Source organism: Ochotona princeps, chromosome 3, assembly GCF_030435755.1.
Source record: "Ochotona princeps isolate mOchPri1 chromosome 3, mOchPri1.hap1, whole genome shotgun sequence".
Taxonomy (NCBI): Eukaryota; Metazoa; Chordata; class Mammalia; order Lagomorpha; family Ochotonidae; genus Ochotona; species Ochotona princeps.
In genome coordinates, this window is record NC_080834.1 from 118865974 (window position 1) to 118883276 (window position 17303).

A 17303-nucleotide genomic window follows, 5' to 3' on the forward strand; every position below is an offset into this window, starting at 1 on the left:
TCTTAGCCTTTGCCTTTAGATGTTGTAAGCTGGCCTGACCTAGCCAGCCCCCAGTATCAACTCTAGCTGCTGGGTGTTGCAACCTGACCCTGCTCAGTTTGCTCCCATCCCAGGCTCATGTGAACCAGTAGGTGTGATACCCTAGCCCATCATGACCTCCATTCCAGCCTGGTTTCTGCACTCACCAGTGTGCTAAGGTCTGCTCAGCACTGCGTTGTCTGCCCCTTCCAAAACCAACCTATACACTTGCCAACAGATGGGGCTACCTTGCTCAGCTTAACTGACCCCTAGGTCTGGAACACATGCTCACCAGTGGGAACTATGGCCCCCTATAGGAGATTTCCAGGTTTCCCCATTCAGCACATTCCCAGACCCAGATTTCACATGCTCCAGCAGGTGCTATACCCTTACCTGGCATAGCCTCTGTCTTGACCTTTGTATTGTAGGTCAGCCTGCTCCACACCTGTTTTAGGAAGCTCATGCAAGTGCTGCAGCTTGGACCTTTCCAGCCTATTGTCAGCCCCAGTACCATGAGTGTTGGTGGGTTCCTTGTGCACACCTAATTCAGCCTGTCACCATCCCAACTATTGAGCTAAGCAGTATGTCCACAGGGTTGGGCCCACTTATACCCCACAGAATCTACCCTTGGACCTTGATCTCTCTCATGTGCTGGTTACTGTCATAGTCCTGCATAATGTGACCGGTGTCCTGTTCCAACACTCAATCAGGTACTGGGATTTAGCTCTGCTATAAAGGCCTTTAACTTTCATGTGGTCTGGCGTATGGTGCTCAATCTATACAAGTTATTTATAAGCCATGAAAATAGTTTATGCTTGCAAAGAGGGAATCTCAACTGTACTTGATCAGTGGATATGCAACAAGGTGGAATATTCCACATGGGGGGAGGGCGGGGGAAGGGGTGGAGTGATTCCCCGTTGAACGAAACTGTATCACATAATACAATGTAATCAATGAATAAAAAAAATAATTAAAAAAAAGAAAATAGAAAACAGAATAAAACACAATTGGATATAAGTTAAGAGCACATAATATCGTTTCAATAAATCTAATTCAAAATTTGTAAACTAAGTGATGAAATAATGAGTTTTATTTTTTAGTAAGACCGTGTAAAATATTTATTTCACATGAGGTATAGGACAGTTTTGAGTGTCTTCTAAGTCCAGGTCTTTTATTAGACCATTAGTGGCTGAAAAAGATTTGCTGAGATGAAAGCAAGATTAATACATTGTGTTTGCAAAGGAAAATACCAATAATGTAATATAACTGACTATTTGCACAGAAAGGCAGGTAGTCATTCTATGTAATTATAACTGCATGCAGCAATTGTCATAATTTTACATTTGCTTAACATCAATTTTTTTCTAACCTGAAATGTCACTCAGTGTGTGTATAATTATATCTATCTATCTATCTATCTATCTATCTATCTATGATATAGAGTCAGTATCTAGAATTGACTCAGTAGTGACTGCAGCAATAAAAGGGTGTATTGTAACAGTGGGCTCATAATTTTGGAAGAAATTTCACCTTGGTTGAAATCTAACTACCAGATATTTCTACTAAATCAGTTGATACTGATGTCAGTGAATAAAGAAATACATGTTGTTATAAAATCACAGACAGATGTATGCATGTTGGTTTATACATCAAAATTTACTGTGCTAGTCACACAATAATGCTTTCTTAGTAGACAGAATCATCACCACAAAAGCAAGACAAATAAACAAACAGACAAAAACCAAAGTATAGTCCTGTATTCTTCATTGAATTATATCATAATTGAAGGAGTTTTGCATTTCTCTGATAACAGTGCATTGGCTGAAACAAATACTAGAACCCCGGCATTCATTCGTCCACTATGTTACTACCCATGTGCTTTCCATGTACTACCCATAGCAACTACCCATGTGCTTTATGATCTCTCTGCTGATTGCATTACTGAAGTACCAAGTTCGATAGATGTGAACATCACACTCTATTCATAAGGCAAAGGAACTGGGGAGGAGGAACAGCAACAACCACACAGATCTGAATACAAAGCATGCTGATGAATGCCACCTAAAACTGAGCAGCCACAGAGGCACATCCCTCCCCGCTCCCTATAGCACTCATCCATCCTCTGGGCAAAAGCCATTCCATTTCAGAAAAGACATAGGTATGAACTGTCTTCCAGCCAGCCATTTCAATTTATTATCTAACATTAATATTCACAAAGGTAATAACTAGTCAATATTGACCTTGGGAAATAATAACTCTTGACAGCCAACAAATTAAATGTTTTAGATAAATCATATACATGTATACAATGTACAGTAGTAATAAAATGAAACTAATAATAACTCATCCAAAATTGTGTTTCTATATTACACACATTTTCATTTTAAAATTATGTAACATGGTTTATTAAACAGATTATTGAAAATGTTTCCATATTGATTTTGTGTGGTCTAAGGTTGAGATAATATTAAATTTCTGATCAAACTTGATATCAGTTCAATGCAAACAAACACAGATGGCATTCACTCATTCTCATTAGAAATAAAATTTACTCTTTAAAAAATTAAAATATGGGGGCCCGGTGGAGTGACCTAGCGGCTAAAGTCCTCGCCTTGAAAGCGCCAGGATCCCATACGGGCGCTGGTTCTAATCCCGGCAGCTCCACTTCCCATCCAGCTCCTTGCTTGTGGCCTGGGAAAGCAGTTGAGGACGGCCCAATGCATTGGGACACTGCACCCGTGTGGGAGACCCGGAAGAGGTTCCAGGTTCCCGGCTTCGGATTGGCGCGCACCGGCCCGTTGCGGCTCACTGGGGAGTGAATCATCGGACGGAAGATCTTCCTCTCTGTCTCTCCTCCTCTGTGTATATCTGGCTGTAATAAAAAATGAATAAATCTTTAAAAAAAATTAAAATTTGGGGCCCGGTGGCATGGCCTGGGGCTAAAGTCCTCACCTTGAACGCCCCAGGATCCCATACGGGTGCCGGTTCTAATCCCGGCAACTCCACTTCCCATCCAGCTCCCTGCTTGTGGCCTGGGAAAGCAGTCGAGGACTGCTCAAAGCCTTGGGACCCTGCACCTGTGTGGGAGACCTGGAAGAGGTTCCTGGTTCCTGGCTTTGGATTGGCACAGCATCGGCTGCTGCGCTCACTTGGGGAGTGAATCATCGGACGGAGGATCTTCCTCTCTGTCTCTCCTCCTCTCTGTATATCTGACTTTGTATTTAAATACGTAAATAAATCTCAAAAAAAATAAAATTTATTAGGGGCCTGGTGCCATGCCCTAGCGTCTAACGTTCTCTCCTTGAACACACCAAAATTCCATATAGGCACCGGTGCTAATCCCAGCAGCTCCACTTCCCATCCAGCTCCCTGCTTGTGGTCTGGGAAAGCAGTCTAGGATGGCCCAAAACCTTGGGACCCTGCATGCACGTGGGAGACCTGGAGGAAGTTCCTGGTTCCTTGCTTCAGATGGCTCAGCATCGGCCGTTGTGGTCAATTGGGGAGTGAATCATTGGACGGATGATCTTCCTCTCTGTCTCTCCTCTCTGTATATCTGACTTTGTAATAAAAATAAATAAATCTTAAAAAATTAAAATCTATTTATTTAATTTTTCCATGACATGGTTTCATGGGATCTGGAATTTTCCATTCCCCATCCTCAAAGCCCTGCACCCCCACTAAATTCCCCCATGTCATTACAATAGCATAGTCCTTTACAATCAGTCATATCTACATCATTCTGCTATTTAACTGTATCCTGACATTGAAGGCATGACAATGGTAGACAGTCCAGTATCCTATTGTCAAGATATAGTCAACAGTTTAATTTGGAATCCATCTTGTTTTTGGAAGTAGAGAAGCACATTATATTGTATCTTCACGTGTGTATGTGATAGTCACTACTACTAGAACATCAGCCTAGGGACAAAGCTAAGCATTGCTCCTTCCACAGCCTCCCCGGATGTCTCCATTACTATTCACTAAGCTAGCTGGAAGTTTTCCTTTCTGCTCATGAATCGATAAGTCCTTCGTACTTCCAATTATTGATTAATCATAATCTCTGGCTTTTAGTCCGGTAACAGTTGTTAATTGGAAGAAAAACAAAATGTTACTCTCAGAAACACTGAAGTTGCTCTGTTAGGATCAGGAATTCCTGAAGATGTAAATTAGGGGATAGTAGATAATGTCTTCGGGCCTGTGCCGTTGGTGTAAGCAGCCCTCAGTGCTGGGTTATGTTACGTAGCATGGATTATCAATTTTAATCGAAGGATTCGGAAAAAGTTTTTCTTCATACTACACGCACAGACATAACATGACACTTAATGCAAATCCACCTGAATGTTTAAGATAAAATTCAAGAAATTATATACTTCAGTGGTGACCTAAAGCTGAGCTTCCAGACTCCCTCAGGCATCATGTACCCCATTTTTACAGTGAGTGAAAATTCAACGGAAACTTTGGAAAACAATAGCTTTAGCCATGGAACAGAGACATAAGCCCTTTAGTGAAAGTCCCTGGAGACAGCAAGAGAGAAGCAAAGGAGAGAACCAAGGAGAGGCAGAGATGGGTAGGAAAAAGAGGTCAGAAATATGAAATATGACAAAAGAAAAAACAGAGGTTAAGAAAGATGTAAAATTGGAGTGAAAGTGAGACTCAAGGAAAAGAAAGACTGAGTTTTTCTCCTTTCCTGTGAGGCTGTCCTTGAGATATCGCAGCAGGTACCAAGCCTCAGGAGCAGTGCCCATGCGAGGGCAGAGCCCATGGGCCAAATGAGGACCTGGAATGGTTTCTCTGTAAGGTAGGCACATTATCAGCCCCAAATTCTGTTGCCTATGAAATACTAATGAGGAGAAGCTCCTATACACAGTGAGGAATCTGCCTATGTAAGGCAGAGGCACATTTTGTCCCTACCCAGTCCTGTCACCTGTGCAGGTATAACAAGTCCCCATGCACAGAGGCAGTGTCTAAATTCTCCAACTTAAATTAGGTAAAATGAATCCTCCTACCTCAGTTTTAACAGGAACCTGTAATTGTCCTTGCCCTGCTTTGCATGACACAATCCATGCTAAGACTCTTTAGTCATTATGGTAACTGGTAGAATTACTGGATGTTCACATCATGTACATCTCATACAGATCCACTTCCACTATGCTGACTGGGAATAGTTACTGAGTGAGAACAGATCAATCCAGGACTGTGACTTGGGCCTTTCTCATTGTGTTCTAACATTCCCCCACTTCCTGTCTGATGTAGTATTGTCATCTTTGCAGATTTGGGAAATACCAACAGCCTGAATACCAACAGGACATTGGCATCACTTAGCTTGGGCACACTGGACACCCCTTATCCATTGCCTTTCCACATTCAAAGCATCCTCTGCCCCTCATCCACTCACTTTTCTCCTGCTGTAAATCTGTTTCTCTTAGTCAAGCATGCATTTCTTTGTATTCTACATCCTCTGTCATTCAGGCTCTGAATGTTAGGGCTTATCTTTTTGAGTTGGAAGAAAGACTGACCCCATATGCAACGATTAAGGAGATTAATGAAGTCAAAGAGAGTTGCATGAGGACAGCTGGGTAGAGGGAGTGGTATAACACAGGTTTGTTTTTTTTTTTTCCAGTGGCCTGTGGGAGCAGCTATGTGTTGGGCTTGTAAGGTCAATAGGCCTTTGTGATACCAGGCATATTGGTAATGATGCATATGAGGGTTAGTAAGGCAGCATTTCAATCTGACAGACTTTGTGCTCAACCTTTATGCATCCTTACCACAATTAGGAGCTCTGGAAGAAGCCAACATTATTCTAAACTACATGTTCTTATAGCAGAGGGCAAGAGTGGGAATGAGAGGAAGCAAAGATGGGAGGCAGACAGGGAGTGGAAGACAGAATGAGAGGCATGCATTAAGAAGTGTCCTAGATTAAAACCCGCAAACCATGTCAGGCATGTAACATTGCATTGCAGTTTGCCTTGGACTATCTTCAGAGGAAGTTTTGCCTGCAAAGGTCGATGTTTAAAAATAATATGCATCATGAGCAATGTTTTGCCATTTTTCTTCACTTTCCTTCTAACTTCAACATTACTCTTATCATTCTCTACAACTCAATCAATTCAGTGGATCCAGTGAAACAGATGGTATTAATCAACACCCGAGAATATGCACAAAAGCAACTAGAAATGTAGACACAGAAATTATGCCATCCTATCACCTACCTATCAGAAAAAGGAAATTCAAATGGCCCACACTGCATGCCGTTGGCCCTCTTCCTAAAGAGCAACCTCTGATAATAGCTGTGATCTTGGGCTACTCCCCAGTCAGAGGTGGAGTGAGAACCGGGATACTGAGATTTAACTATACATTCTTAATAATGGCTCTCACTCTGCTGACAAAGCACGGCATCATTTACAGATTACAATTTGCATCAGGAAGATGGATATAGACACTATAAACTATGTCATGTCATGCAAATGTGAAATATGGCCCTCTGAAAGCATGGTCATTTCATATTCCCAGAGAAGAATTTCAGGAAACAGTAACTTGTGCTACCTCTATGGGTCTCATTAATCAAAAACATGGAAGCAGCCACAAATGCATTTTAAGCACAAATCTGTGCCTTCTGAATTCACAGACTTATGCTTCTCTGCGTCTTGAACTTGTTTGGTTACTATTATCTTTTGGAATCTTTGTGGCTCTTGACAATTGGAATACATTCTGCTCTGAGGCTTTTCAGGTGTCTTCACAGGCTTTGCCACCACCAGTCCTGGCCCACTTTAATCTGTTTTATTCTAGCAGGATGATCCTTTTAAAACAAAAGCTGTATGTAATTATTATTGCAGCTTTAAAATGAAAATAAAAGATCCCCAGACTTGCCTACTTTTTTTAGTTGCTTCTTCCATTGCCAGGGCAAGGAGGAGCCCCCTTCAATTTCTCTAACTATTAAAGGCCATACATTTAAGACTGCGCTTAAATGTCATTCTTCTCTAACAGCATCCATCCATTTAATTTCAGCCAGCTTGACCCCCTGTGTGCCTGCTATTGCACCTGGTGCTTTCTTTTCCTAATGTTTCGCACTTTGACATGATTATACATATATGAACTTACTTAATCATTATTTTAGGGTCATATTTATCAAAGTTTCTTGCCATGTGTTCCACAACTCTTAATGACATAGAATGGTTTTTGTTATCCTTTGTTTCTCAGAGAGCTTAGAAAAACTTGAGATTAGGGAAAAGAACATTAAATTCAAACTAATTTTCTCAATACGTTTCTCAAATGAGTGACTATTTAAACACTTCATCTTCTTTGCCCAATAAACATAGCCTGTGTTAAAGCTTTTCAATTAAAAAGAGATATTTCTAATAATGTAATACTAAAACTGTGATTGACTGAATTAACTCTTCCCTTTTATACAGAAACTTAGGCTATAGAAATGTTTCTGTACGGGGAGGCGGCGTGGCCTAGCGGCTAAAATCCTCACCTCGAACATGCCGGGATCCCACATGGGCGCCGGTTCTAATCTCTACAGCTCCATTTCTCATCCAGCTCCCTGCTTGTGGCCTAGGAAAGCAGTCGAGGATGGCCCAAAGCCTTGGGATCCTGCACCCGCGTGGAAGACCTGGAAAGAAGTTCCTGGTTCCCGGCTTTGGACCCATGCAGCACTGGTCGTTGCGCTCGCTTGGGGAGTGAATCATTGGACGGAAGATCTTCCTCTCTGTCTCTTCTCCCCTCTGTGTATCTGATTTTGTAATGAAAATAAAATAAATCTGATTTTTTTTAAAGCTTCTGTAGCAATCTGGTAATGTCTTGTTTTCAGGTTACATAGGAGTAAGCCAAGCTGATCTCCAGTTTGGTGCTGGGGTCAGGTGGATGGAAAAGTTTCCTCTTTTAGAAGTGAATAGCCATGCATCCAAAAAAAGGATAATCTCAGTGAAGGCAAGATACACAAATCCATCTTCAGCTCCCACACCCATTAAGTGATCCAGACTTCCACTTTTTTATTTACAGTTATTAACTTCTTAGGATTTTCAAATTGAGGATAAGGAATCCTTATTATTTAAAAATAAATACATGATAAAAACAAGACTCTGATTTTAGGACTGTAGAAATCGTTTAGAATTTAAAAATCTTAGTAGGAAATCACTACCAATTATTTTATCTATTCACACATCTAATATTTTTGGTGTCAAGCATAAATATCCAACTAAATATGAACACTAGGAAACTTTTAATTCTCAGTTGGGGCAATAATGTCTATGAGAAGGGCTATGGAAATGACATGTCGTATCACTCCATCCAGCCTGGGGAAAGCACTCACCTACCCCTCTGCGTGACTGGAAGAAATGAGGGAGGGTAGAAACTGGGGAAGGGCATCCTAGAGCAAGTAGGCAGCCAATGCAGATGGACACTTGGACACATCAATCTAAATGGCTCGTCTGCAGCATGTGAGGAGCTCCATGCAACTTGGGGAGGAGAGGGGGAGGCGAGGTTTTAGGTGTTAGAGTCACACAATAGCCAGCCTTGTGTTGGGGTCTGAGGTTTGCAACTACTGCTCAGTTCATCACTTTCAGGCTCACATCTGTAGATTACGACACAAGACTCATACAAGTAATGTTCATGGCATTGTTACCTTGTTGTGCAATTATTGGAAGAAAATCCATAAGTCCTCCTCAAATTATGTCCTTTCCTATTTCCAAAATCAACACTTGTACAGCAAAATGAAGAACTGAGTCTTCGTCCAGATGTACTCTTACTTTGACCACTGTGATAGAAAGCATCTCTCATTAAATCTCTAATCACATTCACATCAAAGCATTTCTGTCTTGTTTTTCTAAGTATGACTCAGGCTGGATCTGGTGGGACCTGCTGATTCTATGTCCTTTTATGTGGGCAGAGCTAGAGAAAAATCATAGAGAACCCACCCAATGTCAAAAACTTATCCACAGAGTCTCATTAGATTAATTACAGCCAATTCCCTATCTTGCTAACAGTTTTATTTTGTTTAAGATTTATGTACTTATTTATTTATATATTTATTAATTTATTGGAAAGTCAGATGTACAAAGAGAAGGAGAGACAGAGAGGAATATTTTCTATCCACTGATTCACTCCCCAAGTAGCCGCAGCTGCCGGAGCTGAGCCAATGCGAAGCCAGGAGCCAGGAGTCTCCTCTGGGTCTCCCATGAGGGTACAGAGCACCAGATCCCAGACAGACAGTGTGAGAACAGGGTGGATTTCACAGCCCAGTTAGCCCCCTAAAACTGAATTGGGCACCATTTTGCGTAAGGAGGCAAAGGCAAGGGAAAGATCTGAGCATACACTGAGCTGGAAGTGAACTCGTTTCTGACTAAGTGAACTGCAGATACATGGCATTGTATAGGTTCCACCCGGGGCAGGTCTAGCTAGGCCTAAGACCTGATGGCCAGCAGATCAAGAACTCTAGTGGTGGTACATCAGGTGCCATTTTGTACACTGTGGCAATAACTTTAGGACTGCGGGGAACAACAGTGAACTGCTCATGTGCTGAGCTCGGGAGAACTCACTGAGTTCAGAGGATTACACTGGTCCTGCAGGAAAATAATACCAACTGTGGCATCGTAAGGGTCAAAATAGGTCCCTGTGGCACCCAGACCTAACATCCAACAGGTTCCAGCAAGATCAGCGCCACCAACAGTCTAACTATATAGGACACCTGGTGTCTCTCTAATCCTGTTACCTGCTCCAACCGAAAGTGGGAGAAAGGTTGCAGAGAAAACGGTGCAGCCTCAGCACGGTATCACAGGAGGTGGAGACTGGTGAGCCAGGAGCTGGGGCTGTGGAGACCACTGTGGAAATCTGACATAAGAACCCATACCTGGAACTCGCTGGAGGCTGTGGCACAAGTGGACACAAGTGGCCACAAGGAAAAAGTTGTGTACCAACCACAATAAGTAAAATTCCATTGTAGCCCTGTGGGTGACACAACTTAGAAACCTGCCTCAAGGAGAAGACTCTGCTGACCAGAAGTACAATGACCAGGAGCAAAAGAAGAGACAAAAGCACAATGAATATTACTGAAGACTACCCTGCAAAGGAGCAAAACCCATTGCCAACCTCAGAGTTAACTGAGGAACACATCGAGAAAATGGGGCACACAGATTCAATAACACTCATTTTAAAGATTCTGATCAACAGTGAGAAGCTCATGCAAGAGTTCAAAGAATTTAAGGAAGCAATAAAGCAAATCAAGGCTGGTATATCAGAAATTCAAAACACAGCAGAGCAAATGAAGAGTACAATGGAGAGTCTCCAAAATAGAATGAAACAAGTAGAAGAAAGAATCTCAGAATTGGAAGTTATTTCCTGTCATCAGGGGGAAGCAAACAAAAAGCTGGAAGCAGAGCTGGATCAGGCCAAAAAAAGTATTCAAGAATTGAAAGACACCATTAAGAGGCCAAATATAAGAGTTCTGGGAGTCCCAGAAGGTACACAATGAGAAGCTGAGTTTGCAAATGTATTTAAAGAAATAATAAAGGAAAATTTCCCTAATCTGGAGAAAGAAGTGGGAAACAAGTTCCTGGAGAGGCACAGAACTCCCAACAGGTTTGATCAAAAGCGATCTTCACCAAGACACATGATCATCAAGCTCTCTTCAATTGAACATAAGCAAAAGATCCTTAAATGTGCACATGAAAAAAATCAATTGGCATATAAAGGAATGCCAATTAAACTCACAGGAGATCTCTCACAGGAAACTCTACAGGCAAGAAGAGAATGGAGTGACACATTCCAGATTCTAAAAAAATGAAAAAAAATTACCGGGCCCGGCGGCATGGCCTAGCAGCTAAAGTCCTTGCCTTGAACGCATGAGAATCCCACATGGGCGCCGGTTCTAATCCCAGCAGCTCCACTTCCCATCCAGCTCCCTGCGTGTGGCCTGGGAAAGCAGTTGAGGATGGCCCAAAGCCTTGGGACCCTGCACCCGCGTGGGAGACCTGGAAGAGGTTCCAGTTTCCCGGCTTTGGATCCGCGCAGCACCGGCCGTTGCGCTCACTTGGGGAGTGAATCATCAGATGGAAGATCTTCCTCTCTGTCTCTCCTGTCTTTGTATCTGACTTTGTAATAAAAATAAATAAATCTTTAAAAAAAAAAAAACCTTGCTATTCTGCGGTTTGCAGTCAACATGTTTAAAAAAAAAACAGAAAAAATGTTTGGCCTAGGATAACATATCCAGCAAACCTTTCTTTTGTCTTTGAAAATGAAATAAAATTCTTCCACAGTAAAAAAATTAAAAAAAAATTAAAAGAATATTCCTCTTCCAAACCTGCCCTACCAATGATACTTCAAGATGTTCTCTTGACAGAGAAGAGGAACAGAACCTACCAAAACCAAAGGCAAATATGAAGAACATCCCAGTAAAATGACAACAGAAGACTAAGTAAATGAATAACCCATTCCTAAAATGACAGGACCAAAGTACCATCCATACATATTATACTCTAAATGTAAATGATTTAAGCTCTATCAAACATCATAGATTAGTAGACTGGATTAAAAAAACAAAACAACATCTATTTATTGTCTAGAAGAAACACACTTCACCAGCAAAAACCAGTGGAAACTGTATCTCATGGATTTTGTTATTTTCTGCTGCTTTCATCTCTTCAAAACACTTTATTCTGATTAAATCATTCAGTGACTCATAGATCATACAGCAGCATCATTTTCTTCAAGAAAGTTCTTGATTTTCATTTCTTCAGCTACACGTTAGTCATTTAGTAGCATGTTATTTAACTTCATGGTGTTGTTAATTTCTTTTTTCTTCCTGATGTTGATTTTGTTTTCTGTCTCTTCATTTAAGGGGATGTATAGTAGCTGTGTAATGGAGACGGTCATATCTAGTAACATGCCATTTAACTTCATGGCGTTGTAAATTTCTATTTTTCTTTCTATTGTTGATTTTGCATTATGATGTTTCATTTCAGGGGATGTACAGTAGCTGTAAAATGGAGACTAACATCCACATGTGAGGATACAATGTAGTGTGCATTTCTACTTTCAGACAAAGATGGACTGTCAATGAGACTGTTCACTATATCTTGACAATAGGATGCTGGACTCTCTGCCATTGTCCATGCCCGCAATGATGGACATATGACTGTGTATGAAGAACTGTATTTTAGTAATAATATGGAGGAAATAGGTGGGCGAGTAGGGAATTGGGGAGGGGATAACAGAAATGCCAGAAGCCTATGAAACTGTATCATAAGATAATAATAATAATAATAAAAAATATAAAAAAATAAGTTCAACAATGAGAAAATTTTTAGAACTCTTAAATGTACATTGTAAGTATTTGCTTCAATTATACAGACAAAAAGTCATGAAAAGTGTATCACAAACACTCTTGAGAAAAATCAGAGTGACGTTTACTTAGAATGTAAGCTACTGATGGAGTTTACGAGTAAGCTTCAGGTCATTCAAGACATAGCTCATCTCCTTGGAGATCTCTATGAATATGATTGATGTCTTAATACAACTAAGATGAAATATCCCTTGTGATAGATGAAATATCCCTTTCATCAGCTCTCTTGGAACATTTTCCTGGTGCCAGATGAGTTGATATGATATGTAATTTTTTTTTCCATTTAGCAAGAGCTTATTACATCTACACTTGAAATTAACTCTCCCCTAAGGGTATGTGCACAGGAAGTATTGTTGCTGTTTAATATCCTGAACATCTAGATTGGGGAGATGGTTGATAATTTTCTTCTCTTTATGGATTCATAACTCTGCTGTAGTCTTCTAACTTGACTTTAATTTTAATTCTGTTCATTTAATTTATTTATTGCATTTTATTGAAATTTACTTTAGTTTATAAACTCTTAAAATGTGTAATAGATTAAGTATTCATTTATCTCTAGGAGATAAATGTCCTTGTTTTTGTCAGGTTATAAAAAAATTCACATGCACAAGCTCACATACAAACACATACCACAACTTTAACACACTCAGATTATTACAAGAGGAATGGAAACAGTAAAAAGTTATTATCATGTGAACTGAGCTCATAGTTGTAACTATGTGTCATAGAACTACTTTGGCAAATAATCTCCTCAAAAGGCTACAGTCCCAAATGGCATTGCATGAGATTAATTCAAAATAAAGGAAATGTTATCTTGAACAAAAATCATCTTTCCAACTAAGCTTAAGAAAAATAATTCCAATGGAAATTGATAGTCTAAGGAATATGCAAATCTATGTCAACGGAGTACAGATGAATAGAGATCCCAAGCCTTATGTGAATGAGGAAACACTGGACAGCGGCAGCCTGAGGACCTGCAGTGCTTATCCTGTTCTCATGGAGATTCTGCACGCAGACTCTGAGGATCAACAGGTCCTGAGGTGAAAAGGAACTTTCCACTGTTGTTCTATTGATCACTGAACTTGAACTAATACATTATGCACAACATAATCAACCTGCATCACTGTTCCTTAACAACACTGACCCCAAGTATTTAGCAAGCAGTGTGCATTCAAATGAGGATGTAAAAGGGGCAATTACACTATCTCTGAAAAAATATACAAACTCATTAGCAGCTGGAGTTTGAGCGTTCAGAATTAGCTTTGTCATTGCATCAGTAAGGATAAGCATACATCTTAAACCTTGGTACCTAGATTCTATGAGTATTATTAAAACAGTAATTATAATTAAATTAATTTACAGAAAACTCTGTTTTGCCCCTGGCTGTTAACAAGAGCACTTAGCAAGCAGGTGCTCCCAGGGCATGCTGGGAGGTGCCTCCTATTTATTCTTACTTTCCTTCCCCTCACAGTGGGCCTTCAAGGTATTCCCTTTTTTGGGAAAAAATGCAGCTTTGTGGTCACTCCTTTGAATTATCAGGACTATACTGACATCTTGTGTTCTAGAAAGTTGAGAATCTAGTTTATGGTCATACCTAACATTCTTCTGCTAACAGTTGAAGTCTTTTGCTAAGCACCAAGGAAACAATTTCACAGGGGGAAAGAGGCAGGGGCAGCATGAGCAAAAGGAAGAAGTCAGAAAGCAAAGAAACACTGAGTTTAACTTGTCTCTGCACACATTCTTGAGGAAATTTCTAAATGCAAGCCCTCAGCACCCCCCTCCCTTTTGTAGCAGTTGACTTTCTCAGCCCAAAACTCAACAAGAGCATTAGCGGGAGTTGCCACTAATTAAAGGTTTGGAATTCTGAAACTTTCAATGATAAACAGAAAGCCCTCCTCTCTGAACAGTTTTCAGCACCGGACATGCGTCTTGTCTTTCCTTGAAGTGCAATTCTGTAAGGAACACATGCTCTTTGTCCAGTAGGATCCGAGACCAGTGGGAGCCAGGCAGAAGGAATCAAAAGTGGTCAGCATTGCCTTCTCTTCCTCTATTGCTAGTGATGCCAATCACACAAAGTAACATTATTCCACATGTTTAGAATTTCTGTAACTCCAGGTTGGGATAGAGTTTAGGGACACCTGCATAGAAACTTGAGAAGCCTGGGAAACCATCTTTGGAAAACGCAGATGTGTGAACTATACTCCTTAGCATGTAAGAGTTCCCAGAGCTGGGAAATCTTCCCTTTCTCTGCTTGCAGAGGCAGCTGAGTAATTGTGTTTGAACTCAATAGCTCCAGAGATTTATGCGAGTTTGATGAGCTGCACATAAGGCAGGTGGCAGATCCCCCTGTGCCCAGCCTTCCTGCCTGTTAAGTGAAATGCTCTGCGCTTGCAGAGATCGGTTCTTTGATGACAGAGTGCTTATTGCATATTCATTATGTGTTCCCTGGTAAAAGGAGAGGTACCTAAAGAAGCTCTAGCTCTGTGCCAATGACAGGCATTGACCTTTCAGTTGAGTACATTGGGCTGTGACTTTGTGGCCCAAGCTGTCATTCTGTTGAACTGACATCTATTTGTTATGAGACACCCTACCGGGACCTTCTGCCTAGGGCAGGGGAGAAGAGTTGCTGTCACTGAGTGGGGCTGGGAGTACCTTTAACCCTGGAAGCTGCCTGCAGGAACTCACTGCGCGGAGTCCTTCCCAGGGAAAACCTTGGCTGACTCCTAGCAGGCAGAGATCTCAGCGCTAGCAGTAGGATTTTCTGCTCCCCCGAACTTTGCCGATTCAGGGAGGTCAGGGAATGCAGCAGGACTGCCTCTTCAGAGCTCCGCTGAATTTTGGGACGGTTGGAGTGAGGAAAGCACCCCAATCCGCGATATTCCACCCTGTTCGTCTATCCAGAGCAGAGACCCTCCACTCAGTAACTTCAGACCTGTACCTGATTTTCTCTCTGAATGCGGCAGTTCCCCCGATTCGCCCACCCCCTTCCAACTCCGTGTACTCACAGTTTGTTGCTGTAAATCCTAAATGCCAGAAGCTGGAAAACAGGAAAGTGAAAACGTTGGTCAGCTGTGGTACAGAACCCATTTCCCGCGAGTGAGCCTTGTCTCTGGATCCAATCCCAAATCCGCAGGCGTCAGCCACCACTCTTTTCTCTCTCTCTGGCTCTTTCTCCTCCGCACCTCCTGGCCTCTCCCGGCCCTCTTGGAGATGCACTCTGTGTGTTCACTCCATATTGCGTGCAGACGCCCAACCGAAGCCGTGGCTGGGGCTCCTCAAAAGCTGCGCCTGAGGCTATAGTCCCACATTTGCCATCCGCTAAATCTTCACCTTGCTCTCCCGCCTCTCCCTTCTGCCTTGTTTGCAGGACCAATCCAGACACAACGCCAACCTCAGCCGCCTAGCTCGGTGCGCCGCCCAGTCCACCTAGGCGGGCGCCAGAGCGGGAATCAGCACCCGGGAGGAGGACAGCTCCTCGGGAGGCTGTGCCGCGTCGCCCCGGCCAGGCCCGCCCCGCGCTTGCGGTGAGTGACCTGAGCAGGACTTGTCCCGGCTGGGGTGCGTACTCCCTCATAGGTGAGGTGAGGGGGACTCAGCTACTAGGGAGGGCAAACATCTCTCTCACTTTCTCGCTCTCTCCCTGCTCTCATCCTCCCATTTCGCATACAGTGAGATTGAAACCGTTTTTTTTTTTTTCTTTCCAAGAACGCTGCGGAAAGAACGTTAAAGGCAGTTGGAAGACGTGGCTCTTAATGAAGAAGGCGTTTCCCGTGGAAAGCTTGGGTATGCGCTCTGGCGAGGTACACCCATCCCATTTGGAAAGCAGGGAAGGGTGATGGGTGGTTGGCTTTATTGCCATTTCCCAGTGTGGTGGCAGAAGTCTGGGGCGCTCCCCTGCTGTCCCGGGACTCTGCAAGCTCCACCTTGGCCTCCTGCGTCTGCCTTTTCCTGGCTGCTGGCGTCCTGCTTCCCTGGGCAAACACTGCCCGGGGGAGGGTGGGCGGCTCCCGGGCATGGAGGAGCCCGGTGGGCGTCCGAAGGAGAAGAGTCCGGGCGGAAGGACTAAATCCTGAAACCGGAGGGTTCTGCGAGAGCCAATTGGCGTTGAACAGAAGAAATGAACAGTTTTAATTTCTACCCACAGGTTCTGTATTGGGAATCCTGATTCTAACCCCTGGCTTCTGGGAAGTATCTTTGGGATCCCTCTGCTTTACCCCAAATGAACTTACTTTGTTTAAAATGGAAGGCGCCAAATCCGAGCGAAATAATTTCTCTGATGGGGAAGCTTGAGATTCAGTTAGTGTCAGTGGACTCAGAACTTGGGGGAAGTTGATAACCCTGACCTGTTCCCACCCAAACCCAGCTGTAGCAACTCTACAGCCTGTAGTTCCAGGCCAGGTTCCCGCAAGTTCTTGGCATCCAGTTTCAGACCGTGCAGATCATGGACCAGGCTTGGATTCAGGCAGCTTGTGCCTGAGTCCTGAGATTAACCCACTGGTTCTGGGGAGAGCTGGGCTCCCATGCTTGGTTTGCTGACAGATAGTCGAATGGCATTTTTTTTTTTTTTTTTTTTTTTTTTTTTTTAGAGAAGGAAGTATTCTCAAGGCCCTTATCCCATGTAAGTAAATGACTCTGCTCCTTTTAGACTTCCTACTGGAATTATCTAAGACACTAACTCTTGGGGCCAGAAGCATCCTCCACTAAAGCTTTGGTTGCAGGGAAAAGAACACACTGAGGAGAGGCACAAACTTAAAGCATGAGACCTCAGGTGACTCAAGGAGCTGCACAGCTGGCCGGGGACTAAAGCCAAGGGAGAAAGTCTCAGGTTCAGATTGCAGTGATGGGTGGGCCTTCAGTGTGGGCCTGGATGGGCTGGCTGTACACATCCATTCTGGCCTTTGAGGGCCTGAGGTGAGGTGCCCCATCAGGCTAGGTTAAATGTGCTGAA

At 42.6% G+C, this 17303-nt stretch overlaps 1 protein-coding gene across 1 annotated transcript in view; it reads right to left on the reverse strand.

Annotated features, from left to right (window-relative positions):
• Positions 1–15558, reverse strand: part of LOC131479845 (contactin-associated protein-like 5) — a 523312-nt gene extending 507754 nt beyond the window's left edge. Inside the window, exon 1 of the mRNA XM_058661312.1 lies at positions 15361–15558. Within this exon, the coding sequence (XP_058517295.1) occupies positions 15361–15442 (82 nt within the window). The 5' untranslated portion in view covers positions 15443–15558. The remainder of the gene's footprint in view (positions 1–15360) is intronic.
• Between the last annotated feature and the right edge of the window lie 1745 nt (positions 15559–17303).